The sequence below is a fragment of the Solanum tuberosum genome, unplaced genomic scaffold (genome assembly GCF_000226075.1).
Source record: "Solanum tuberosum cultivar DM 1-3 516 R44 unplaced genomic scaffold, SolTub_3.0 scf00129, whole genome shotgun sequence".
NCBI lineage: Eukaryota > Viridiplantae > Streptophyta > Magnoliopsida > Solanales > Solanaceae > Solanum > Solanum tuberosum.
Window position 1 is genome coordinate 176430 of NW_006239057.1, and position 25835 is coordinate 202264.

Here is a 25835-nt window from a genome sequence, read left to right on the forward strand (position 1 = left end):
TTATATCCCCACCCCACCCCACCCCACCCACCACCACCCCAAAAAAAAAAAAGATTTGAACTTTTTTATGACAAAAAACAAAAAAAGATTAGAACTTTACAATCATAAGAAAAAAACTAAACAAGTAAAGATAGTTTTTAACTACCTGCTGAAGATGCATAAACACTACGCATCCTTCTCCAAGCCATTCCATTCTGATAACAATTAACCCCAAAAAAGCAAAAAAGAACACATAATTAGCCAAAACTAAGAACACTATACTTATGACTGAATTCTTAGTCAAAAATAACAAACCCCATAACTCCAAAAAGTACACCTTTTTACTTGTATATATGTAAAGAGAGTAAAAATTACCTGAGGTTTGAAAGAAGATAAGGGGAAAGCAGAAAGGCAACGAGAGCGAAGAAATTGAAGCACCATTGTTTGTTCCCTAGGGCATCTGTGCTACTCCAACTTTGGAGCTTTTAGCAGCTGTATTATAGTCCTGCCATTAATCTACAAGCAGAGCTTTTATTTTTTCCTTTTTTCAAGAATGATAAGGGGGGAAAATTAAAAAGAAAAACCATTTTTTTGTAATACTTATTAGATTACCCCTTAGTAATTAACCAATCAATATTGCGAAGTGGTAAGTATTTCTTTATCGTTAATTAAAGCTTTCGAATTAGGGGAGTATGGAATCAGCAAATTGCCTTTGTTAGCTCCAATGTGTGACTTATCCACCCGAATTCAAATTTAATCGAGTTCTAATGTGTCGAATGGTAAACCAAAAAATAAAAAATAAAAAATTTAAAAAAAATCTTGATAATTTTTTTTGGTCTAATAAATAAAAAAGTATTAAAGGATTTATTCATTGAGAGAAATTTAGAGTAGTTAATAGCTTGAAAAAGTTGTGCTATTAATGTGTTTGTAAGCTTAAATATTTCCTAGCTTACCATCTAATACTATATAGGATCAATTTGCATTTTTGTGTGTGTTTATTCATGGTTTAACTTAAATACCACAATACATATACATTATTATGTTAAAAATAAAATAATTAACCTACTTTAACTCATCTTTAAAAAAAAATTACTCAGTTTGGTGTTTATATCAAAGATTATATTTTTATTGTTATCAAATGATAAATTTATGTGAAAGTAAATCTTTAATTAATTAGCATGCTTAAATGATTAAAAAAAACAAAAAATGTCAGGAATTCTTGTCTTTTTTTGTCCCTGCCCTTATTTTCTTTACCAACTAATTATTCAAATATAATTAGGGGAAAAATAGATCTGAAGAAACTGTTTGATTTTTCATAAGAATCTATCTACTACTTCAAAGTAAAAAACTGAAGCCTAATCAGTCAAATCAAAGTTTATTAATTGTATGCACCTAACATTATTTGACTTTCTCAAACTCAAAACACACATTTTTCTTGATTTTTGTACGCTGAGAAATTTTTTGGAAGCAAATCAAGATTCAACATCCATTGTAAGCAGCCATGTCTTTGGCAATCTCTCAGCTTTCTTGTTTTTCTTCAATCAATCGCAGATTAGTACAGTTTCATAGTCGACCATTGCACCCATGTTCTACTTTTCCCCTAAAGGTACAATCTTTTCCCTTTTTTCACATCAAGAATTGATTTTTATGGAACCCCAGAATTTTATTTGTCTATTCTCTGTTACCAAGACATGTTTTTCCTCATAATTTCATTTGGGGTATTGGGAAACTAGTGTTTTCTGTAAATGTTGGGGATGCATCCATTACTCTGAGCTTGAACCATATTATAGTTGAAATTTTATTTGAAGTATATGTTTATGTTGTTAGGTGGTATCCATAGTTTCAAAAGTGGTGATGTAACTCACAGAACTAGTTGATCCTCCTTCTCCCTTGCTAATTACCGAGAACTTCGTTGTCACTAGTAAATTAGACCATCCCCACAAAAAGACTAGCTTTTTTAGTTCCTTATTTCTTCAGTTGGTATATGTCTTGTGTCTGTCGGTTGTCTATATGAAAGATCTTCATTCCTTTCACCGGAAGTAGCACTAGTCAAAGGGGGAGACTTTGTTCAAAGGGGCATGGGTTTCCATTCGAACTAGTGCCTTAAGCAGGAAGGCAAATGAAATTATGTGGTGTGTTATCGTGTATAAGAGAAAGCTTGAATCTTGAATCTGCCACTAACTGCTTGGGGGCTAATGCTGGGAAAATGAAAGAATTTTAAGATTTTGTATCGTTCTGTTTATTGAGTGCTCTTGTATGTTTTTACTCCACTGATATATGGTGTAAGGTTTATCGTGGTCTAATATGTGATCATTTAGAGCTTCTAACATCTTTTTTTGTCGATAAGATTTCATCTTAAGAGACTTATCTTCTTAAGTAGTGCCTCCTGATAAACTTATAGGGCATATTCAGCAATCATATGTTTGGACACAAAAAATTGGGCCCGAATAAAGTGGAATGGTCTTATGGGATTTGTATAGTTGACCCCAACTAATTTGTGATTGAGGAATAGTTGATTGATTGGTTGATATATTTTGACCAATAAAATTACTTACTTTTAATGTGATTATAATTTATTCAGCCGAAGATTGATGCATACTTCCCCCTTCTGAATATGATTTTGCTCATAAATAGATGAAAGACGGAGCCTGAAACTACTTCTATATTTATTTTTATAAAACAAGTATATAACATCTAATCTTAGGCCAGAGTGGACCTCTGGGAGCCAAGATTTTCAAATCTAAAATACCCTCAAAACTTCCATGATGCTTCCATACAGAGTTATACTCAATTGTTATCTTATTGTTTTTCTGATTTTAGGAGTTGCACCTTCTGTAAGCTAGTGTTTTACTTTCCCTCTTACTCTTTTTGTTTCTATGTTTTCTTGAAGCAAACTCAGAGTTAAATGGTAATTTTTTTTGCTGATAGTAGGTATTTGACTTCAAAACGTAACTGTCTTTTTCCCTTTCTGATATTTTTGCTCCTTTAGTTTGACATTTTAGTACGGTGCATGACATTTTGTTCTCTAAGGGAGTGACTCGCCATGTGGAATCTGTATTCCTTCACTTTGTCTGTAAGGGAGTGACTCGCCTTGTGGAATCTGTATTCCTTCACTTAGACAAACTTCGTTTATCATGGATTTCAGGTAATTGCTATGAGTAACGATGGGCATGGCACAGATGAATCCAGTTTAAAGAACAGGACCACATTAAGTTATGCAACAGATTCATCGCAATCACTTAATGGGACTGCATCAAACTCATATTCTGCACTAGAAGAAAATGTCACTGAGAAAGAAATAAATGAGTCAGTGCAAGAGAACTCCAGCAGCCAGCCAAAAAAGGCTGCAAAAATTCATGATTTCTGCTTAGGAATTCCCTTTGGTGAGTATCATCTTATACTCTGAGGAGGCAGAGGAACATCTATGCTTCTCTATTCACAGGATTCCATATTTCATACTTCTCTTCACAATGTGTATAGTGGTACAAACAAGTGTCAATTTTTTACCTTTGCCACATCATCTTCCATTTTTTGTTAACTTGGTCTCTTGTCCACTTGTTAATTCAGCCAGTTTAGAGGTTTTGAAAATCTCTTCAAATTTAGCCCATCACATATTAGTTGATTTTGTTCCTTTTTAAAAAAACTTTCCTCCGTAATCTCTCTGATTATTGAACAAGAAGATGAAGGTGACACACTATGCTCCCCACCTTTCTTAAAATGAAAGCTTAGTGCATTTCCTTCAAGTATTTCTAAACATTTCCAAGTCAAGAATGCCACTTATGAACTTTGACAATGAGCGATCACTCAATCCTTGGTCCTTTTCTTAAATCCAAGTGTCAGTTGAAAGTAAAACTTTTCAAGATTGATTTACTAACAGAAATATGAAGAAAACTTGACTCTATAGACTAGGATCAAGAGTTGTCATGTAAAGGTTTTTTCTTTATTGGAAATTTAAGCCTATTCGTTCACTTCTCATCTGTCAATTCTGTTATGAACATCAGGATAAATGTTTAATACATTTCTTTTAACCTGCAAGACCGCCAATTCTGGAAAATGTATCTCACACGTGAGTGGGCAACACTTATCTGGCTATACCCATGTTAGGTGCACATGTAATAAACTTGGTATATTTCTTTAAGCTTTTCCTTGAGTGGATGCTCTAAAATATAGGTGCATCAATAGATAAGTGTTTCAATGTTCTACTGTACTGTCACTAGACTACTTTAAACTATTGTATTGTACATAGCGTCTATAAAAGCACTAGGCATAAGACACAATGATTTGACGTTTTCGCTATCTCTTCTTTACTTCTTAGAGTTATGGTAACAACTCATTGATTCTCTTCACAGGTGGTCTTGTTTTCACGGGAGGACTTATTGGTTTTATTTTCTCAAGAAATCCTGCCACATTAAGCAGTGGTGTTCTTTTTGGAGGTGCATTATTGTCCCTCAGCACCATTAGCATGAAGGTGTGGCGGGAAGGGAAAACTAGCTTTCCGTTCATATTGGGTCAAGCAGGTATTTGCCGTTTTGTCTGCCTCATCTCTTTGTAGCTGTTGGGCAGTCTACATGTTATTGGTTGTGAACCGGGAACACTTCCTTTGGGCATAAATAGTAAATCTCTTCTAATCCGATTATAGGTTTAAAATTGTATGTGATCATAGATATGTTTATTACTCCATAATACAATAACAACGGCATCCATAATTTGATGGACCTATGAACCGATGTCACATTGATATCAGTTGCCAAGGCTAATTTTTATTTTTTGCGCACTTCAAATTTTAACAACTTCCATCCACAGTTAACTTTTCAAAATACGCTGCTACTAATTGAAATTAATACAGGGTTTGAATTCACTTTTACGTATTGTGTCTATACAATTGTATATGTCTGCTATAGAGTTGAATATTTTAATGAACTCTATCTTTTCTGGTCCCTGACCTGCTAATACGGATAGCAGAATATATCTTCCTTCCGCTAATTCTTTATTTCCCCTTTTGTTGTCCTGCAGTACTTGCTGCGGCCCTTCTGTGGAAAAATATGCAGACCTTCTCACTGGTAGTTCTTCATATTGCCAAAGTCTTCTGTTGGCTTATTCCCGGGATTGCATTATTAAAAAGGTCTTTTTGTTTTGTTTTTGCAGACAGGAAAAATGTTCCCTACTGGCTTCTTTGCTGCCATCAGGTATTGCAACGTCTTCTTTTCTTTCTTCTCTTCTCGAGTATTCATTACCAGGTGTAACCGTGCAATGTTATCTTCAATTTGTTGTTTAACTTTACAGTGCTGCAATGTTCTGCTTCTACTCTTATGTGATACTGTCTGGGGGTAATCCACCACCTAAGAAGTTGAAGGCATCTACTTCAGGGGCATATTAGTGAAAATCGTTGACAGTTCTTCAGTGAGCAAATCTGTTAGTTTGCGCGAGTTACATGTTGGCAATGAGGGAGAGTGAGCAACGTTTCGATAATATTGGTCTTGGAATGTAGAATGAGTTTGCTAAAATGTCATAGGAGTTTGTTCATTAGCAACTTGCTGGTGGCAGAATGAATGTTATAATAGCTTGGATTATACAAATTGTTATGTATGGATCATTTTAAGTACTTGAAGCATAGAATTCAGTGTTTTTTTCTTCATATTTTCTCCTCCTATTGTTGTTTTATAGAGTAGTTTCTTTCAATTCAAAGTTTTTATTCTGGTTTTTCTTTCTTTTTCCTTGTTAATGTTTGGGAAATTTAGAGTTTTTGTTAATTGATTCGGATATATAACATCATCAACTACGCCTCAATTCCAACCTAGTTACATTCAGGTGTGGTGTTTTTACAAATTTCCATGGGATTGAACCGGATTAACCGGTTGGTAGTAAAATCTTATAAAGAAATCGTCATTTATACCCTCCGTTATAAGTTTGCTTCTACGAAGTCGTATCATATACAAGATCCCCCACGACATAATTAGAGTGAGGGCTTTGATTATCGGCAAATGCTTCTCCAAAGGCGATACCTCTTGAGTTTTCGGTTGTTTCATAGAATGAAGTAGTTTTTCATCCCCCTACCAAACTAAAGAAGTCATTATCAAATTCAAACTGCTTGCATTGGTTCTTCCATTTCCTTTAGAATGAAAGTTGATACGAAACCCCTAATACTTTGTTTAATTCAAAAGGTGAATACCCATTGCCCCTCCAACGTAACTAATTGTATGAGGTGGGGTGCTTGTGAAAAATTGTTTTAAATATGAGTAATTTAAAAAATAAATTAAAGGGAATGTTCGAAATTTGAAGAAAGAATTTTCTGACCGAGATATATATATGAGTAGATTAATGATTATAATGATCCATATTCAAGTATTTTGACAATTTTAATTTGCTCCTCACTTGGTTATGATAATATTAATGGTTATACTAAAATGAGTTTAACTTTTACCCAATAATACACTGTAAAAAAAAAATTCTCATACAATTAAAAGTAACTTCTTAAGTAATTATTATAAATAAAGAATATGTTGATGAAGAACTTACTATCCACGATAAAAATAGTAACTAACTCACTATCGATAATATTCATGGTAACTAATTAATTAATTCCTATTTTAATGTCATACATCCCCCACAAATTCCTAAAATAACGCATAAATTTTCTATATAAATTTCACATTTTTTTCTTCCATTTTTGTAGTTGCTGGCACCTTTTTGAGTTTTTGTAAATAAAAAATCACATATATTTAAAAAATATATATTAAAAGGTTATCCAGCACCACCATCACCACCACCACCGTGAACCGCCACCGTATAACGGCTGAGCAACCTAGCACAACCACCAAACATGGCCAAGACAAATTTCTTCCCAATTTTGTTTGCATTTATCTTCATTTCATCATACACAATTTGCAATGCTAATGGTGATAATGAAGTTGGTATGTATTCCTTCGATCGAAAAATTATACAGATATAGATATGTCAAAAAAAAAATTATGGTTATATATTATATGAGTTAGAATTGATACCCCTTTAAATTTTTTTAATAATTTGAAAATTTCAACATTTTTTATATATGTATCATAGATAATTCTGTCTTAATGTTTACATCATAAAAGGATTAGAATTGCTCTTAAATTATTGGAAATAGAATATTAATTTGATACCAAAAACAAATGGAAGGTAAAATTATTCTATTTTCGATAATTTTAAGGTAAGTATTACACTTTTTTAATTTTAGTTTCACCTTTCTTAACCATGTGATTTTGTTTTTTTTCCTTTCTTGTTGAATTATGTTTTCATATCAAATATTTTTGTATCGTTTTTTTTAATTATTAATTTTTTTGTGACACAATATTAATAGATGATGAGTCAAAATTCAGTTACTTGTTGGGAACAACAGAAGGACCAGAAAGTTGGGGTACGATTAAATCCGAATGGAAATTATGTGAAACTGGATTATTTCAGTCTCCCGTTAATTTCCGTAACAAAACTGTGAAAATTACCACTGCTATCCCTCGTTTGAAACCAAATTACAAAAATGCCCCTGCTATGATAGTTAACAGAGGTCATGATATCAAGGTACGTAACTCTAAAATAATCATGGTACATTTCATATTTGTAAAAATTTAAATTATTTAAGCCCCTAATAGTTTATTGGATAAATCGATAAATCATCCATTTACTAAGTGAAACATCAAATGATGAGTTTATACGAAAACTCTCTTTTATTGATATTTAATTGGTATAAGACTATAAGCTATTAGATTGAGTCGATTAAAAGTGTATTAGATTTATGATAAGAACATATATATAAGTTGAATCGTTAAATATAAATTTTGAACTTAGTGTATTAGATTTATGATAAGAACATATATATAAGTTGAATCGTTAAATATAAATTTTGAACTTAGTGTATTAGATTTATGATAAGAACATATATATAAGTTGAATCGTTAAATATAAATTTTGAACTTAGTGTATTAGATTTATGATAAGAACATATATATAAGTTGAATCGTTAAATATAAATTTTGAACTTAGTGTATTAGATTTATGATAAGAACATATATATAAGTTGAATCGTTAAATATAAATTTTGAACTTAGTGTATTAGATTTATGATAAGAACATATATATAAGTTGAATCGTTAAATATAAATTTTGAACTTAGTGTATTAGATTTATGATAAGAACATATATATAAGTTGAATCGTTAAATATAAATTTTGAACTTAGTGTATTAGATTTATGATAAGAACATATATATAAGTTGAATCGTTAAATATAAATTTTGAACTTAGTGTATTAGATTTATGATAAGAACATATATATAAGTTGAATCGTTAAATATAAATTTTGAACTTAGTGTATTAGATTTATGATAAGAACATATATATAAGTTGAATCGTTAAATATAAATTTTGAACTTAGTGTATTAGATTTATGATAAGAACATATATATAAGTTGAATCGTTAAATATAAATTTTGAACTTAGTGTATTAGATTTATGATAAGAACATATATATAAGTTGAATCGTTAAATATAAATTTTGAACTTAGTGTATTAGATTTATGATAAGAACATATATATAAGTTGAATCGTTAAATATAAATTTTGAACTTAGTGTATTAGATTTATGATAAGAACATATATATAAGTTGAATCGTTAAATATAAATTTTGAACTTAGTGTATTAGATTTATGATAAGAACATATATATAAGTTGAATCGTTAAATATAAATTTTGAACTTTTCAGTTATAATATATGATATTCATCTTCTTGAAATTCTGAATCCGCTCGGATAAATAATGAGTGTTTTGGCAGTTGCAATGGGAAACAGATGCAGGAAGTATCAACATTGATGGTACTGAGTACAGATTACAACAATGCCATTGGCATACTCCTTCTGAGCACAAAGTTGATGGAAAATGGTTTGTATATATATTAATATAGTATATGGTTTTAAATTTCTATCTAATTATATAAATGCATGGACTCTTTAACTTATTTACTACTCCTACTATATAGAACTCTTGTCTCGATTTATGTGACACATTTCATTTTTCGAGAGTAAATAATTTAAGTTTGATTAAGAATTTGCTCATGAAATCTTTAAATTTTTAAAATGAAATTTATGTGCTACGGAAAAAGTACTATAAGTCACAATAATTGATAATTCAAAATATATTAAAAATTTACGGTCAAAGATAGACTTGTTTTGAATCTCAAAATCCGAAATGTGTTACATAAATTGGAACAAAAAGAGTAAGTGCTTATTAGTTGAGTTAACTAATCGGAGATCTAGTAGAGACTTAGATTTATATTATATTAATTAATTGATATTAGAAGCGAGAATGATGACATGAATAACGAAAAATCTTTACAGTTTTGCTATGGAAGCCCATATGGTTCATCAGAGTGCTGATGGTAGATTAGCTGTGGTTGCTATACCCTTCAAAATTGGTGCCCCTAACCCTTTTCTTGATGAGGTACCTAATCCTCTCTCTTGATTTTTTATTCTGTGTTTGATATTCGTTACGTAAAGTTCATCTAATTTGAAGGATAATGACAAGTGTACTTATGTCACTTGACTTAGAGCAGGACACGTGTACAATATCATATCACCTAACTTTAATCTAATGTCATAAATTTTGTTATCATTATCTTCTTCGTCTACTCAATTACGTAATTACATTCAATGAAGGATTGTTATTAATTGACTTTATCGAAATTGTACTTAAATATTTTTAACGAAATTTCTGATTTTGCGACCAGTTAATAGGCCATGTGAAGACAGTTGATGATAAGGGTCTTAAATTGGGACTTGTTGACCCTCAACAACTTGGAGTCAAAGCTGAACCTTTCTATAGATACATTGGTTCACTCACTGTTCCTCCATGCACTGAGGGTATTGTTTGGAGTGTATTATATGAGGTATTCATATTTAAATTATATTATATGGATATTAATTTATAATATAAAAAGGGGAAGAAGATATTTTAATTTTTTAATCTGCAATTATTGACTATTTTATTGGCTAATTTAGGCAAGGACTGTTTCAATGGAACAAATGATGGCACTAAGAAATGCTGTTCATGATGTAAGTATTAAACTTCTCTTTTAGATATTGTTTGAGTTAGCTGATTAAAAATAACTTGATAAATATCGAATGTTGAAAACACAATTCGTTAATTTTGTAAATAAACAATTGTACATGGATAGAAATTTCTAAAACTAAACGTAAGATGTTAGTATGTTTGGTATCACATGTTAAACTACTTTAGATAAATAATAAAAAAGTCATTAGTAGATCGAAAGGGAGCCTTTGAAGAAGTAGTAAAATTGTCTCCCAAGTTCGAACTGTGAAAGCAGTCACTAATACTTTTATTAAGGTAGATTGTCTCATTACACTTGTTGTAGTGCACTCCTTCACTAAATCCTGTCAACGTTGGATGCTTTGCGTTACTTTTGATTTTGATGTTAGTTATGTTTTTTTTTTAAAACAGGGATTTGAAGCAAATGCAAGACCAGTTCAAGGCTTACATAGAAGACCAGTGTATCTAGCTATGTAAGATAGATGATGGCATGTTAATTTTAAAAGAAAAAAAAAAGAGTATTTCTTCATTGCAATATTATTGTATACCTTATTATATACTCTATGTATGGTGGTCAAGTAATTGGAAATTATCTTTTAAATAGAAATATTTGAAAACCAATTAAAAGTCATATATATATAGTTGAGATGAGGTCCACATGTATCTCAAAAAGGAAATATATATACTCTAGTCTTTTTTTTTCCTTTCCAAAAATATGCATACTATCTTAATTTATGCATTGACAGTATAAAAAATATTTAATTTTATACAAGATCATTTATAAATTAGTTAAAAGAGAAAAATACAGGAAAACAATTATCTTCTCTTCAAGTTAAGTTTTTGTATAGCACAATCTACTCTAAGAGGTCATCTTTTTTGTTTTTATAATCGAGAAATATCTAAAGTTGAATAACGCGTGATTTGAAACTCATAAGTCGTGATTAATGACTTTGTTTCCATTTTTCTTCACTTGAATATTAGAGTTTTATATATAATAGTTTTGAATTTCTTGACATACGACACATAATCTACATAATACGTGTTGCATTCATGACATATTATGTGTAACCAGCATAATACATGTTGTGTTCTTTCTACTAGTGCAATTATGTTGTACAAATGCAAAATGTAGCATTATTAGCAAAATAATTGACCAATTCATCCCTTTGCTTCCATTAGTAGTTAAAGTTGAAGTTAAATTTTGTTTAATTATGTAATTTAGATTTTTAAAATTCTATTTTTTTTTATCAACATGAAAATTTGATAATATATGAAAACTCTATAAGCTTGTCAATTCTAACAATATTATTAAATTAATACTTCATAATTCATAAGTAAAATATCATAAATATGATTTTATAGAAGTAATAGATCGATTAATAAATCTGATTGATAAAATAGAAAGTAAAGTAAGTTGACTAATTATTTTTGCATGTTATAAACTAGTAAAAATTCAGATTGACTAATTCTTAAACTTGACTCATAAGTCAAAAAAGCAATTTAATGAGATATATATATATGTGTGTGTGTGTGTGTGTGTTTAATTCATTATAATTAATGTTTAAATGTCTAATTATATATCTAGGAATTAATCCCTTTGGACTCTTTCTCCTTTTGTGTAATACAAAGAATAAAGTATTTTTTGGGCCTTTTTCATTTTTTATGTTTGTGGATTTCTTTTCTTTTTCTTTTTTTAGTTTTCTTGTCTCATATAAAAATAAAGTACCTCAATTTAGGGGTGTGCATTCGGTTTTTGGTTTTGAAAAGTGTAACCCAATCTGATCCAAAATAAATTTGGTTTGGTTTGATTTTCTATTCGGTTCGGCTTTTTTCGGATTGGTTATTCGGTTATGTCAATAATTAATAACATAACCAAAGTAATAATATTTAATCCCTTAAATATACTTGCTAATATAAATTATAAGTACAACTTAAAACACAATACTTATAAGTATACCTATTATAGATGTTCAAACATAAAATTTAAATGTAATCATCATGAAAGACAATAACCAAAAAGGGACAAAAGTGGTTAACTCCAATTTAATTCTAAACCTAAACATTTTATATATATATAAAATTTGTTTTTTTTTTGGTTTTTGTTTTTAAAATTCGAAACCAAACCAAAAAATCAAAAATAATAATTTATTAATCCAAAAAATCAAAAAACCAATCAAAATAAAAATTCGATTTGATTTAGTTTGATTATTCAGTTTAATCCGAATAGTGCACACCCCTACCTCAATTGATTGTGAAATTCGTTTTCCCCCTTATATTGTCTAAATAAAATATTGATTTACAAGCCTATCAAAAAAGTGTCTAAGTACAAATTTATCAAGTACGCTCAATAATTAACACCTCATTTAATTCTTGTAACATCTTTATTTAATTCTTTTAATTTAATATAATACAAACACAAGTTACACATTTATTTTTCTTGATGCTATCATGAGAGTGTGTAAAATTTTGAGTTAAGCATCAAAAACATATTTAAAGTATATCATTTTATTACTCTCCCATTTCATATTACTTTATTATTTTTCTTTTTACATGCATATTAAAAAATCATAAATAAAAAGATAATTTTATTAATTAACTCCTTTAAAAATTTCTTCGAATTTTTACTAACAAATGTGAACACTTAAAAAAATTTAATTATAAGAGTAATATAAAAAAAATTAATTAATGATTTCTTAATTTAGTAAGGTGGACAACTAATATAGGATAATTATTTTTAGTAAGATGATCAACTAATATGAGAAGGAGAAAGAAAATTTCATATCTAAACTATTGAGAGTAATTTTTCTACTTGAACTATCACCCATTGGTTGGCGAAACACACCTAGACGTTTATTAGACCAAAATATTTGTGTAGAAATGCGTGTAGGCACGTTTGCTCATAAAATCTTCGTCCACCTTATTTATATAATGAACTCTATTTGCTTACACATTAATATTTTAAATATATATTTAGTTGACTTCTTTAAAACCTTAAACTCTCCCTTTCGTAGATATCAATGACACGACATATACAAGATCACGACTAAGAAGGTGGACAAGAAGATAGTCGATGTCATGGTTAGAACAAATTAATTTACATAGTGATAATTTTAAACATTTAACCTAATATTAATTTATTTTTGGATTTGCCACGGACCACGATCAAATTATTTTTTCACATCGAGTGTCACTGACAAAATTTTTAAATAAAAGAGAGAGTATACACATATCATCAGAAATTAGTCGAGATGTGTTTCACTAACTATTGAGTGATTGTTCAGATAGCAAACTCACACCTTCAATATTTCAAGTGTGAAACTCAAAAAAGTGAGATAATCTAAATGTATTTTTGACACTTAACTATTACTCCCTTTGTCTCATATTAATTGACCATTTTTTGTCCACATCACTAAATCAAGAAAATAGTAATTAATTTTTTTCTATATTACACTTGCAAACGTAAAAAGGAAAATGATTCTTTTACCTTATTTGATACTCCCTTTAAATAATTCAAATTTATGGGAAAAAGAGTTAATTTTTTTTAAAAAAAGTATTTGTTTCTCTTTCTTCCACCTATACACACATCTAACAAAAATTCCCAAAAAACACACACATACATACTAAAAAACCAAATCAAAAAACATAAAAGATTTCCTCAATCCGAGGAAAAACAAAACACATTCCCTCAACAAGATTTACTCATTGAAATTCCTTCACAAATTCAAGAATTCACTAACCCACAAACCAAAAATGTCATCAGCACAATCAGAAAAACAAACCCTTTTCATTGCTTCACTTATCATCATCTGGTACTCATCCAACATTGGTGTCCTTCTCCTAAACAAATTATTACTCTCAAACTATGGTTTTTCTTTCCCTATTTTCCTCACAATGTGTCATATGTCAGCTTGTGCTGTTCTTAGCTATGTTTCCATTGTTTTCTTAAAGATTGTACCTATTCAGAGGATCAAATCAAGGTCTCAATTCTTAAGAATTGCTACTCTTAGCATTGTCTTTTGTGGGTCTGTTGTTGGTGGGAACATTTCTTTAAGGTATCTTCCTGTATCATTCAATCAAGCTGTCGGTGCAACGACACCGTTTTTCACAGCTTTGTTTGCTTATCTGATCACTCAGAAGAGGGAAGCTTGGATTACTTATGGTTGTCTTGTTCCTGTGGTTGCTGGTGTTGTGATTGCTAGTGGGGTATGTTGAAAAATGTTTAAAGATTTGATTTTTGGGTTTATTTTGAAAGTTTGGTTATTTGCTTTCTGTTGATCTTGCTGTGATTTGGTTTTTTATGTATAAAAGAGGATTCTTTGCTAGTGGGGTATGTTGAAAATGTTTAAAGATTTGATTTTTGGTTTAGTTTTGAAATTTTGTTTATTTGATTTCTATTGATCTTGCTGTGATTTGGTTTTTATGAGTATAAGAGTAATCTTTTTCTTGTTTTCTGAGTGACCCTTTTGGAATCTTGTATCTTTCCCCTTAAATGTAGTTGATCTATACTTGCTAGTACAAAATTGGAGGATTTTTGAAGTGTGAATCACTGAATCTTATTGCTGTGATTTGGTTTTAATGAGTAAAAGAGGAATCTTTTTCTTGTTTTCTGAGCCTTTTGGGATCTTTTATCTTTTCCTCTAACTGTAGTTGATCTATACTTGCTAGTACAAAATTGGAGGTTTTGAAGGTTTTCTTTTGAAGTGTGAATCTTACAGCTTGAGATCAGATCTGGGATTTGTTTGCTCTTTTAATACATTATGCAAATTCTAATGTTTTTTCTCTACCATGCACTTATATCGTTGAAATTGATTTCAAATGTAGTCGCCATTTATGATTAATAGACTTTTAACAAACTGAGAGATCCAAAGTCTGCTGGTGAGAATTTAACAGCTTGTTTGGATGGTTGTTACCTATTGTATTGTATTGTTAGTTTAAATGCTATGTTTGTTTTGATTGTTACTCGTATTGTATCATTAAATTCATTGTTACATAACGACAAAAAGTCCCTTTTTATGTAGCACTGATTTGGTGTGATCGCGTCGTTACCTTATCTTTTGTTCTCATTTTATCTTTGCTTATTGTCTAATAATCCTACTTTATCCTTTAATCTACCTTTTTATAATAGTTCTACCTCGTGCCCTACTTTTCTTATAAGTTTGTCCATCAAATTGTTCATGTGTGCATTATGTAACAATGGAAAACGATACATTCTATCCAACCACTGTATTCATCAATACAATATAGTACAATACATTACTATACATGAAATGATATGTAACAACCATCCAAACAAAGTAGAGGATTGAGGATTTGAAGTAAATAGGAAGTGGTAATTAACTATTTCAAGTTTTAAGTAATAAGCAGGCTTGAAAAGCTGGAATATTTGGTCTATCATGTGACAAAACAAGGTAATCTATAGCTTTCTTACCTTACTTTGAAAATTAACGAAAATGTTACCACCTTTATACCTTGTCATCGGATATTCTGATAAACTCCAAATCTGTCAAGTTTCAAGTTATATTTTCTTCAGATATATTTGACATAAATTACCTTTTGAGAAGAGTGAAAATGGAAGAAAGATTTATATACAAAATCACGTGCTTCAGGGAAATTACTTTGTAATTCTTAATGTTTATCATAGATGCTAATTATTAATGAAGAGTAAGCTAAATTAGCTTACTGAAGTTGCAAATATAGTTCGAATATAGTCGGGAGTAAGTGAATGTTATTAGTGTAAATTATAATGGCTGTGCACTAGCAGGAATTACCTGTATGTAAGATATTTTGTCTTGTTAAATCCTTTGTCTTTTTTGCTTGTTGGTTCTTGAAATCAGTTACGCCTTGATAAGAAAAAAAAATTCAACATCTTGAATTTAAAAGCTCTTCAACTGGTTGACATCATCTATCCTCTTTCCAACGACTCATTTACTTGATGTGATCTTTTAGTGGTTTGATAAGTATCTTAATTGTTGACAGGGTGAGCCAAGCTTCCACCTTTATGGATTTATCATGTGTATAGGTGCAACTGCTGCTAGAGCCTTTAAGTCTGTTCTTCAAGGCGTCCTTCTTTCCAATGAAGGGTTAGTAATTTCCTACTTCCTGCCATCTGTTTAAGTTTTAAGTATTGTAGTTCTTTGTTGGTGGTTTTTTTTTTATCCTTATACTAGTCAGTTTATGGAAATACATGCAACCATGTTCCTCCGGGTCTATGTGAACTCTCAGTCCACAACAATGCATTTCTATGTGTTTGCGGGACTTTTAATAGATGAAATGGAAAGAGGTAGCCTTGGGACATATTCGCATTGTGAAAAACAGTTTGACAGCAACGGCAATGGAACCTCTTGACTTTTTTTTGACAAGTCCTTTCCCTGGATCATATGGCGATGCGAAGGGTTATTAAGGAACTTATGTATGCAAAGCTTACTAGCAAAATGGCTGCCCTTTCGAAGTCCTATAAGGAGGTAGCAGGTTGCCCATCAATCTCCCTCAGCAGTGAGTGATGCTGGAACAGTTTTCTTGTGTGTCCAGTAGTAAAACAAACAAATAGGAGTGCGAAAGTGTGATATACTTTACTTCAAACCATTGAAGAGTCCGCGGCACAGAGGAGGTGTTAAGTTTTGAAGTCGATGAATTGAACTAGAACGGATAGGTTGATTGGCTTGAGGAGATGTCACCACAAATCAGTAGGAAGGAATACACACAACAATATCAAAATTGTGCAAGGTTATCAGGCCTTATCATGGACATAGACGGGTTGAGCAAACCTTAACAAGTCCATCAGTACAAGCCATGCAAGGATAACCACATATAAAGGATAGAAATGGGTGTGAATCCAGGAGCTGACAAGTTAGTATCACAAACATAAGGGCCCAGATGATAAGGAGGCCCAACTGGCGTGTCTAAAGCCCAATGCCTCCATAAAGATCCAGTACCCAAATCCAGGTACACAAGCACACAGCGAAGTTGTTAAGCATCATGATCGGTGCTTGAATACTTGAGGAGAATATGAACTACTGTTTACTACGTTGCAGTTTAGCTATACTGTTATGTTCATTAGGAAATTTGTTCTTCGATATAGCTAGGTACTTCCTAGAACAATGATGGAAGCTGTAGCGAGTTGAAGGGGGAGAAGGTGGATGTCAGGAAAAGAAAAAACTACAAGACGTAGCTCCTCTTTTCGCGTATTAGATTATTTGAAGGAAAATGAATAGTGGAAAATTTGAAAGGGCTGAAAGACCACAATGAGGAGTCAAAAGTCCTTTGTTGCTCATTTCCACTTTTTGTATAACAAAAATATCCTCTTATCCTGTGTATTATGTCAAGATCATGTTGTGGATTCGCAAGTTTCCAAATATTGGAATATGAGAGAAGATAGCTTTTGGTGTTTCCTGTGGTCAAAGGTTGTGGTTAATTTTCATCTCCAACACTTAAAAGATCATCCCTTCAGTATATATTATCATATTTAGCCTTGTCATGATTTTGATAAATTATAGCTTATTCATTTGTTTCGCTGATACATGTTATATTTTACTTTTGTGACCTCGTTTGTAACCTGCTGTTTTTATTTTTATGGATAAATTCAACTCCATTGATCTTCTGTTTTACATGTTATGACGGCCACTTTAACCTGCTGTAATTTTTTTAGGGAAAAGTTGAACTCCATGAATCTACTGCTTTACATGTCGCCAATTGCTGTTCTAGTTTTACTGCCTGCAACACTCGTAATGGAACCCAACGTGATAGATGCCACTATTACGCTTGCTATAACACATCGATACCTGGTCCTACTTATTTTGATCAATTCTATAATGGCATATGGGGCCAACTTGTTAAACTTTTTGGTAACCAAGCATACTAGTGCATTGACACTCCAGGTTTGCACTCTCCTTCTCTTACCCCTTCCCCTTTGTTTCCAATTTGTAGTCATATCTTAGCTTACTTTTACCTATTTCAAACAACTTTATTCTATGTGCATGACCATTTGTAGGTCTTAGGGAATGCCAAGGGTGCTGTGGCTGTTGTTATCTCAATACTTCTTTTCCGTAATCCTGTTACTTTTATTGGCATCGCGGGTTATGCAATGACCGTCATGGGGGTTGTTGCTTATGGGGAATCCAAGAGAAGAATCAAATGAGCTCAGACACAGCTTTCTTTTCTGAAGTCGTGAGTCCCCAGTTCTGTTTCTTGAACATTAGATGCACGGTAGAGTTAGTGATACATAGATCATCATTGCAATGTAGTGGCCAATAGATCAAGAGACGAAATGGAAAAAGGGTCAGGGGGCTGGAAAATCATTTCCATTCGTCCCTTTTGTTCAAGACGGATAGGATGTATGCAGTTGTATTGGTTTCTCTGTTGTTGCACTAACGTTATAGGGGACGAGGGATGGGAACTGTTAAATTCTTCTGTTATATTCTTTTTGCCAATGTGATAGGATGTATGTAGCTGTATCAGATGATATGTTGTTACAGTAGATCAATATAATCTCTTGATGCTTTCCTGTTATCCTCTGGCTATATATATTTGTTTGTTTTTGTATATAAACTTCTTGTTAGTGACAAGAATGTCAGGCCTTACAATTGTATTTGAAGCAAGAATGTAACTTTAGTAAGGGGGATCATCTTGTTCCTTTTTTCTCAAGAAGTCTATGATAATACACCAAAATGCAAGTACAACACCAAACACTAGTGGTTGGTTCTTGTTATAAGTGAATGCAACAAAAATAATGAATAATGAAACAACTCATATATTGACATTTTCGTGTTCATTTTCAAATTTCTGCTTTGTTATTTCTGTCATCTGTAACCACTGGAAAGGTAGCAAGAAAAAAATGAACAATATGATGGATCACCAAATATTGCAGATCCTAATAGTATCAGTTCCTTAACCCAACCCCAAAGTGAAACCTCCCAGTCCGCTGGTCATTGAAGGCGTACTCCAGTCTTAAAGGTCCCAATGGAGAGTCTACGCGAATACCAACCCCACATCCATATCCACTTCCAGGTTTTCGCCTTGGTCCAGCAGGATCACCTGACAATGAAAAACAACAATTAAATGAAAGGTTGCCAATGCACAATGTTAAAATCCAGAGTTCAAGTACTCAGAATAATTACCTTTCAACAGGGGGAACAGGGGAGGGGAGCATCAGCCAAAATAGTAAACAACATCAGACCAGGGATACATACCGGGAACACTTGGACCAGATCCAAGGTCTGAACCATAATCAGCAAATACAGCCCCTTCTACTGGCCCCATCTGCAAAATGTGGGAATATGATAAGAAAGATTACACATAGAGCGTTCATGCCAATATATTGTAGAGAAACCCAAGGGTGTGCTTAATGGTTTTAATGGTTGATGAAGCTGGAACAAAGACCATAGGAGACTGGGGTCCATATAGCATAATAGAGGCAAAAAAGTTTGGTCATTTCCTTCTCATCCTGGTGGAGTGGAGGGATGCAGGTCCCTCATGGTGTATTGAAGCTGGCTTGAATCCACAGTTATCAGCAACCGAGATGGAGAGGGAGAGAGAGAGAGCTAAGAAATTGTAGGGAAAGACGCACAGAGCAGTGTTTTAAAAATAAAAGAACATTAGCAACAACCATCTTGTTAGAGTCGAGATAGCACCCATGCATCATTGGGATGGACGAAAAAGACAGCAAAAACCACCAATATCTAGAGAAATGAGTTCAACTATCAGATTATAGTTTCCAACTGCCTCCACTCACCAGAGGGAATGAAATTTCACCACAGCCAACCACATAAGACCGGCTGGAGCCGACTGCCCCTTCTTCATATCCTCTTACACTGTTGGTTCCACCAATCGCAAATGCTTCATGAGGCGGAAAATTACCAACCACATGACCACCAGAGAAGCTGAAAAAAAGACTCACAATAACCAGCAATTTAAGTTATGGGAATTTATAAAGGATACAGCTGTAGGTAGAAAAACCAAATTTAGCATCTTCGAGCTAATCATCATAAAAACTGGAGACTGTACCTTAGGAGAAGATGCATAGGACCTAATGCCAATCCTTTTCTAGCACGAGCATTGACTCTGTTGAAAACTAACCAGTCTGACCACACAGGAAGTCCCTGATCCATGTTGAAAACAAACTGCAAAACAGCAGGGGGAAATATCAAAGGGGTGCATCACAATTTTTTTTCTATCCCTTTATTTACTAGACAGAATCTGGCAGAATATTAGGAAACTAACCACTGAAGAACCAGGGTCACCGGAACCAGTATAGACAGTCTCAAGTTTAGCAAGTAACATATCATCATGAGTATTGCCACTGCAGCAGTTCAGAAAGGAACACATTGGACACTTTCTTATGGTCAGATATACAACACTTTAGGCAGCATAAATCATCATCAATCTATACCTTGCAGTAAGTGGGCTACTGTAGTAATCCCTTATAATCGGACTCCCCTTGTCATCCCGAGCACCAGCACGCTGAGAAATTCAAATAAGAAGGACAAGTAGCAACCGCATTAACAGAAATGAGAAACAAAGCATATGTCAGACACTGGGAAGAATAATCAAATAACTCTGTTGATTCCCAAAGACTAGAAACAAGAAAAGTCTTCATCCTTTGGTACACTCTTTAACAATACAATCTTTTCCTTAAAAGATTATTCAAACTACTCATCCCTAGCTCCTGCTCAGTATTGCATAAATGACTTAAATTATTTCTAGGTCTTGTCATCATTGCATCGCTAAGCACAAGTAGCATTTATCTTTTATTTTTATGTTTCTCTTTAACAATGAATTCTCCAAAGTTTATGTATAGGAAATACTCTTCGGTCCCTGAAACAACAGTAGTTCAATGAAATTTTATTACTCCCTCCGTCCCAATTTATGTGACAAGATGATGGAGGGGAGTACCCCCATGGGCCTTACGGAAACAACAGTGGAGTTTCTGACAGGCAGAAATCGTCATTCTCCTAGAGTGACCAATTCAACTCAATGTCAACCGGAGACTAAAAAATCAACTGTTATACACTCCAAATATCTATAAAGATCTTTATCTCTACATTTCCCTCTATAACCATGCAAACCATATCTGAAACTAAAATAATCATTTCATGGGAGGGCATAAATTATCTGAAGACATTAACATAACAGCTACCTGAAATATGATTCCAGCTGTCCCGTTCCACTTTGGCCTGAATGGCCGACTGTATTCAATCCCGGCAGTGACACGACCTATCGTCAGGCTACCATCAGGTTGGTTATGAACAAGTGTGCCAGGTGTCCTCGAATTCTAGTCAAAATAGAAAGTTAGGTAGAAATGAGCTCTCAAGAACTGTCATGATATATACTCTAGGGAACATTAAATTACCTGTATCATAATTGATCTAGAAGTTCTCTTATCATCTCCTTCAATCCATGGATCTGTATAATTTATCCGAAAGACTGAGTCAACTTGTCCCCGCTCTAGTGACAAATTCAACTTTTGATTTCTCCCAAAAAGATTCTTGTGGTATATGGCACAACTGAAATGAAAGGACATAATGAACAGCATATCCTTGGGAGAAAAACTGAAAGTAAACCTTTCTTTGGGAAAATAATTCAAGGTGGAAATAAGCAGACATATCGACTATAATAGATAACTACTAATACTCAGCAGGTTAAGTACTCACAGTGATGTATCCTTATAGTGATCTAAGGCTTTCTTCGAGAGAGCTATACTGTCTCTCAAAAGAAGTCCATGCAAGAATTTCTTTCCTAGAAGTATTTTAGCTGGGAAAAAAAAAGGTAACTCATGCTACAGATTTCATTTCTGAGCAAAGATAGTCATATTGGCATCTTCATAATGTCCTTCTCATAAAAGTTATTTAGAGTAGATTTGCAGTTTATCCAAATAAAAACACCAAAAGTAACAGAAATTTATAGATTTTGCAGAAGTGCTCTCCAAGGGATTAAACTTTTCGTAAAAGTGCTTCACTGCTTCTAAGAAATAAGAAGAGCACTGAAATATGCTGCTTCATTTAAAATAGAAAGAGTCACTTTAAACCCTTAATGGTTTCTTCAGAAGTTGTCCCAAATGTTAACTGAACCTAATAAATAAAACTCTACATACTTGGCATATGTATAGCATAAAAGAATTTCAATTCAACCACCTAGAAATGTAAACAACAAAGTGTTCAACATCTTAAAAGAACGATGGAAGAAAGCTATGCTGTGACCATTAACCGCTAAAAAGATCTCCTAAAATTAAAAACAGATCTTAACACCCCGGAGAATTTCATACTATCCCAATTACCTGCCAATCAATCCAGTAAGGGGTCCACTTGTGATCCTGAAATTAAAATACATACCAGTAAACAACAGTGGAGAAACCAACAGAGATATAATGAAAAAGGAGTTTTCCAAGAATAATAACGCCTCAAATATCACATACCCACTTGAAATTCCACCACCGGCAGAAATACCACCCCCGCTCTTGCGCTCGACAACATTCATAACTAAGTCTACCTTACCAGTGTCTGCAATATAACATCAAAAGTTACTCTACAGAAAGAGCAATGCTAGCACACACAGTAGATGGCCAGAAGGGTAAGGAAGGACCCTGAGCCCACCAATTTTTTTGTCCTAAAGAAGGAAATATAGATAATGTAATTCAGGTGGTAGATTTCCTAGGATCCTTGTAAGTAGTTTGAGTTCCCTAGGTTCATTGTTGATAATTTTTTGGAGGTGGTGAGCATAGCCCTTAATGCTGGGGAATACAAATTACCAATTTTTTTTTAAAATAAAGATTTTCCCTGATATCCTTAACTTTTGTTTTCCTTGCAATGACCTGCAAACACCAAATCTCTACAATTTCTCATTATTATGATTTTTATTTTTATTTTTATGACAAGGGAAACCCACAGCCGCTACCCTTTGAGTGCGCACATGGTAAAACCCCCGCTCCTATGCAATAGCTCGCAAACCACATAGGAGAGGTAACCCACAGTCCCACACTAGGCAAGCCCGGTGCGACGAGCTCGACCCAGAAGGCAAACCCCTTGCTTTCGCTGGCAAGGGGTTTCGAACTTGAGACCTCCAACATGGAAGTCCCAAGCCCAAACCACTGGGCCACCCCGAAGGGTATATTATTATTACTTTTTTCTATAGTATCGAAAGAAAAAATATTATTATGATATTTTTTCTTTCGATACTATAGTATCATTTCATCCTCGATTTCTGTCATCTAATGCCCACGCCCGAAAACCCAACAGAAAAAGAAAACATCCCAGTGGTGCACCATTTAACAAAGATAAACATGCATATAAGCACAAGGAGAAGTGCAACAAGATTAGACAGTTGAAACCATCTTTCACTAAAGCACCTCCAGCAGGTTGGGGAATAATGCTAACATCTTCCATAATGCCCATAGCTAAGACAGTGTCCACATCTCTTTTCCCTTGAAGCATGCTGTAAACCTAAAGAAGAATAGACCAAATTTGACATTCAAATAATCACAACAATAGTGGATTTCCCAGGAAGAAATGTGACATACAATTTGAAAACTTCCATGCAGTTGCAAAATCAACAATTTCACAATTAAGAAGTTACAGAAGCGGCAAAGAGTAAGACCTTTTGGCCATTTGATACACTAACACTATGTGAATCTCTCAAAGAGAAAACCATGATTAAGGACCTTGCAATAAACAAAAAGAAAGACAATGTCAACTCTGTGACTTCTAGATTAAGATGTATAAAAAGATAAACTAGAAAAATTTGGGGCTTTTATGTTGTACAACAGGCACAAACGAGCAGACGTTGGAAAAAGAAACGGACAGGAGGTATGTGCTAAGCACTAACATACTTGACCTACTTTAGTTTGCTACTCTTATATATTGTAACCTACTTATAAGAAACACAAAACTACTAAGAATATGTTTCAAACTATAAAAGTTTCAGGTATTACAACAAGTATACTAGAAGACAGCTTAACACTAAATAATCAAAAGAACAAAAAAAAAATTATATTAGAATAGAAAAGACTTGTTTTAACTATACCTGCCCTTTCTTAGTAGTAAGTTGCCGAAGTATAGTTTCAGGCCTTGTTTTCCCTACAGTTGGCTCACCACTGAGACATGCAAGCAAGTGTAAGATGTTGCTAAGAGTTATTGCATTCATTAAAAGCATAGGTATGAGAATATTGGGTCCTTACGTCTTATCAAGGAAACGGATGGCTATGTTATTCACCTCTGCTTCAGAAATCTCTAGCCTAATCATACCTCCAGAGAGTATTTCTACGCTCGATACCTACAGGACAAGGTAACTCTAACTCAGATTTTTGAAATCACAAATTAAGGCATTCAAAACGAAAATAAATGACAACAGGTTGCATATTTCATAATCAAGTGCTAACCGCTCCAAAAAGACCCCGCTCCATGTACCAACCATTTATAGAGCTTATTATTTCATCTATCCGCTTGATATTAACAATTTTTCCTGCATTGCTTGTCACCAAAATAAGCACAGCATGGGTTGCTTACCATACATAACGTAAAATATAGGCTGATTATTCAAAATACTTGAAAGAGAAGCAGAAGCTCCTGCATATGAAAAGAAATGACAATAGAGGTGTAAAGAGAGTATAAGGAAGGTGTACCATATCCATCTCGAAAAGAATCCTCTATAAACCTTGCTGGAAGCACATTGGCTCCTTCACATACCAAACCATGGAACTCTTGGTTTGGTTCTACCTTATGCCAAAACCATAATGATATAAGCAATTACACATGCCAAAAAATTAAGTAAATAATACATTTTAGTTTATAGATTACAACCATTTGGAATGCAGGTAATACTACTTAGAAACTTTAAATTTGATAATACAATCTTCATTTGCTTATACAAAAGAAACTCTTTTTATTTGATTGAGTACCTGGAATACCAAACGAATACCGTCTCTAGTATCCACAGCAACAGGCATACAAGAGCAAAAGTAGCCACTAGCAATGATCCTATGCACATCTTCTTGCACCTCTTGCACAGTAAGCGCCGAATTGGGTCGGCAAGCTTTGAGAGCATTCAATACCTCACTCTCCAAATCCTTCCGTTCAAGTTCTTCACCATCTTTGCTTCGCACTAACACTTCACTTATCAGAACTCTCTCCTCATTCCCACTCCCGGTTTTCGTGCCCAACGACGGAGCTGAGTCATCCAAGTTGCTCTGACTCAATGCGATTGATGCACAGCAAAGTAAAGGAGATGTATTTGATAAATTCCAGGAAAATGGGATGATGGGTTTTCTTAAAAATTGCAGAATTGCATTTTGGGGATTGAACTTTTGATGAAATGGGTGTTGGAATTTGGATAAAGTTCGCAAAAATGCAGCTGTGGGGTTGAGATTTTGACGAAATGGGTGTGGGAATTTGGGAAAATTTTGTACAACTAAGTGTAGATTGGCGATGAATGGGTTTGGGGTACGGAGGTGTAGATGAGGAAGAGAGAACAGAGGGAGTTTTATAGAAGATGAAGTGAAGCGAACGTCTTCGTTTTGGAGCATAGCTGGAAGTTCACCGGCGCCGGCGTGCCGCACTCCGGCAGAAACAGAGAAAGAGAGGGAATCGTGCTTAAACCCTTTTGGAATTTATAAACCCAGGCGGTGTTAGTGCGCAAGTTATATATATCTTTTAAAATAACTATGAAAATTCATGTATTATTAGTCCAGCTGCGCGAAAGCTATACCGACACCACCGTCATACAAATAAGTAAATCATATTTGATTTTTTTTTTCAAAATCTAAAATGACGAATCTTTCATTTGAAATTAGATATCGT

General features: G+C 33.2%; 5 protein-coding genes across 7 annotated transcripts in view; 3 read left to right on the forward strand and 2 right to left on the reverse strand.

Moving 5' to 3' along the window:
- LOC102590004 (DNA repair protein recA homolog 2, mitochondrial) overlaps nt 1-529 on the reverse strand; it is a 6311-nt gene extending 5782 nt beyond the window's left edge. Inside the window, exons 1-2 of the mRNA XM_006351179.2 lie at nt 355-529; nt 146-194 (exon numbers count right to left, since the gene is read on the reverse strand). Of these exons, the coding sequence (XP_006351241.1) occupies nt 146-194; nt 355-420 (115 nt within the window). The 5' untranslated portion in view covers nt 421-529. The remainder of the gene's footprint in view (nt 1-145; nt 195-354) is intronic.
- A 748-nt stretch (nt 530-1277) lies between these two features.
- LOC102590318 (protein FATTY ACID EXPORT 1, chloroplastic-like) lies at nt 1278-5616 on the forward strand. Its single transcript, XM_006351180.2, has 6 exons — nt 1278-1585; nt 3125-3362; nt 4329-4496; nt 4993-5039; nt 5125-5165; nt 5263-5616. Exons 1-6 carry the CDS (start codon nt 1481-1483, stop codon nt 5354-5356), a joined length of 693 nt encoding a protein of 230 aa, XP_006351242.1. The 5' UTR covers nt 1278-1480; the 3' UTR covers nt 5357-5616.
- A 1130-nt stretch (nt 5617-6746) lies between these two features.
- LOC102590661 (alpha carbonic anhydrase 4-like) lies at nt 6747-10557 on the forward strand. Its single transcript, XM_006351181.1, has 7 exons — nt 6747-6890; nt 7316-7533; nt 8783-8889; nt 9345-9447; nt 9734-9892; nt 10005-10058; nt 10465-10557. Exons 1-7 carry the CDS (start codon nt 6800-6802, stop codon nt 10528-10530), a joined length of 798 nt encoding a protein of 265 aa, XP_006351243.1. The 5' UTR covers nt 6747-6799; the 3' UTR covers nt 10531-10557.
- Nucleotides 10558-13650: 3093 nt separating this feature from the next.
- LOC102591015 (probable sugar phosphate/phosphate translocator At5g04160) lies at nt 13651-18558 on the forward strand. Its single transcript, XM_006351182.2, has 4 exons — nt 13651-14256; nt 16030-16133; nt 17699-17927; nt 18041-18558. The coding sequence occupies exons 1-4, from the start codon at nt 13804-13806 to the stop codon at nt 18185-18187; spliced, it is 933 nt and encodes a 310-aa protein (XP_006351244.1). The 5' UTR covers nt 13651-13803; the 3' UTR covers nt 18188-18558.
- Nucleotides 18559-18719: 161 nt separating this feature from the next.
- Nucleotides 18720-25654, reverse strand: LOC102591358 (outer envelope protein 80, chloroplastic-like). Of its 3 annotated transcripts, none has more exons than XM_006351183.2 (16): nt 24938-25654; nt 24662-24755; nt 24419-24501; nt 24218-24312; nt 24064-24133; nt 23390-23483; nt 22460-22544; nt 22322-22357; nt 21398-21551; nt 21185-21319; nt 20438-20508; nt 20269-20347; nt 20053-20168; nt 19781-19928; nt 19239-19308; nt 18720-19083 (listed from the first exon to the last, which is right to left on the reverse strand). In XM_006351183.2, exons 1-16 carry the CDS (start codon nt 25559-25561, stop codon nt 18929-18931), a joined length of 2109 nt encoding a protein of 702 aa, XP_006351245.1. In that variant the 5' UTR covers nt 25562-25654; the 3' UTR covers nt 18720-18928. The 3 variants fall into 3 exon arrangements, with proteins under 3 accessions (XP_006351245.1, XP_015165897.1, XP_015165898.1); XM_015310411.1 differs by having other exon boundaries at nt 24662-24751; nt 24938-25029; XM_015310412.1 differs by having other exon boundaries at nt 24419-24509; nt 24662-24751; nt 24938-25029.
- Between the last annotated feature and the right edge of the window lie 181 nt (nt 25655-25835).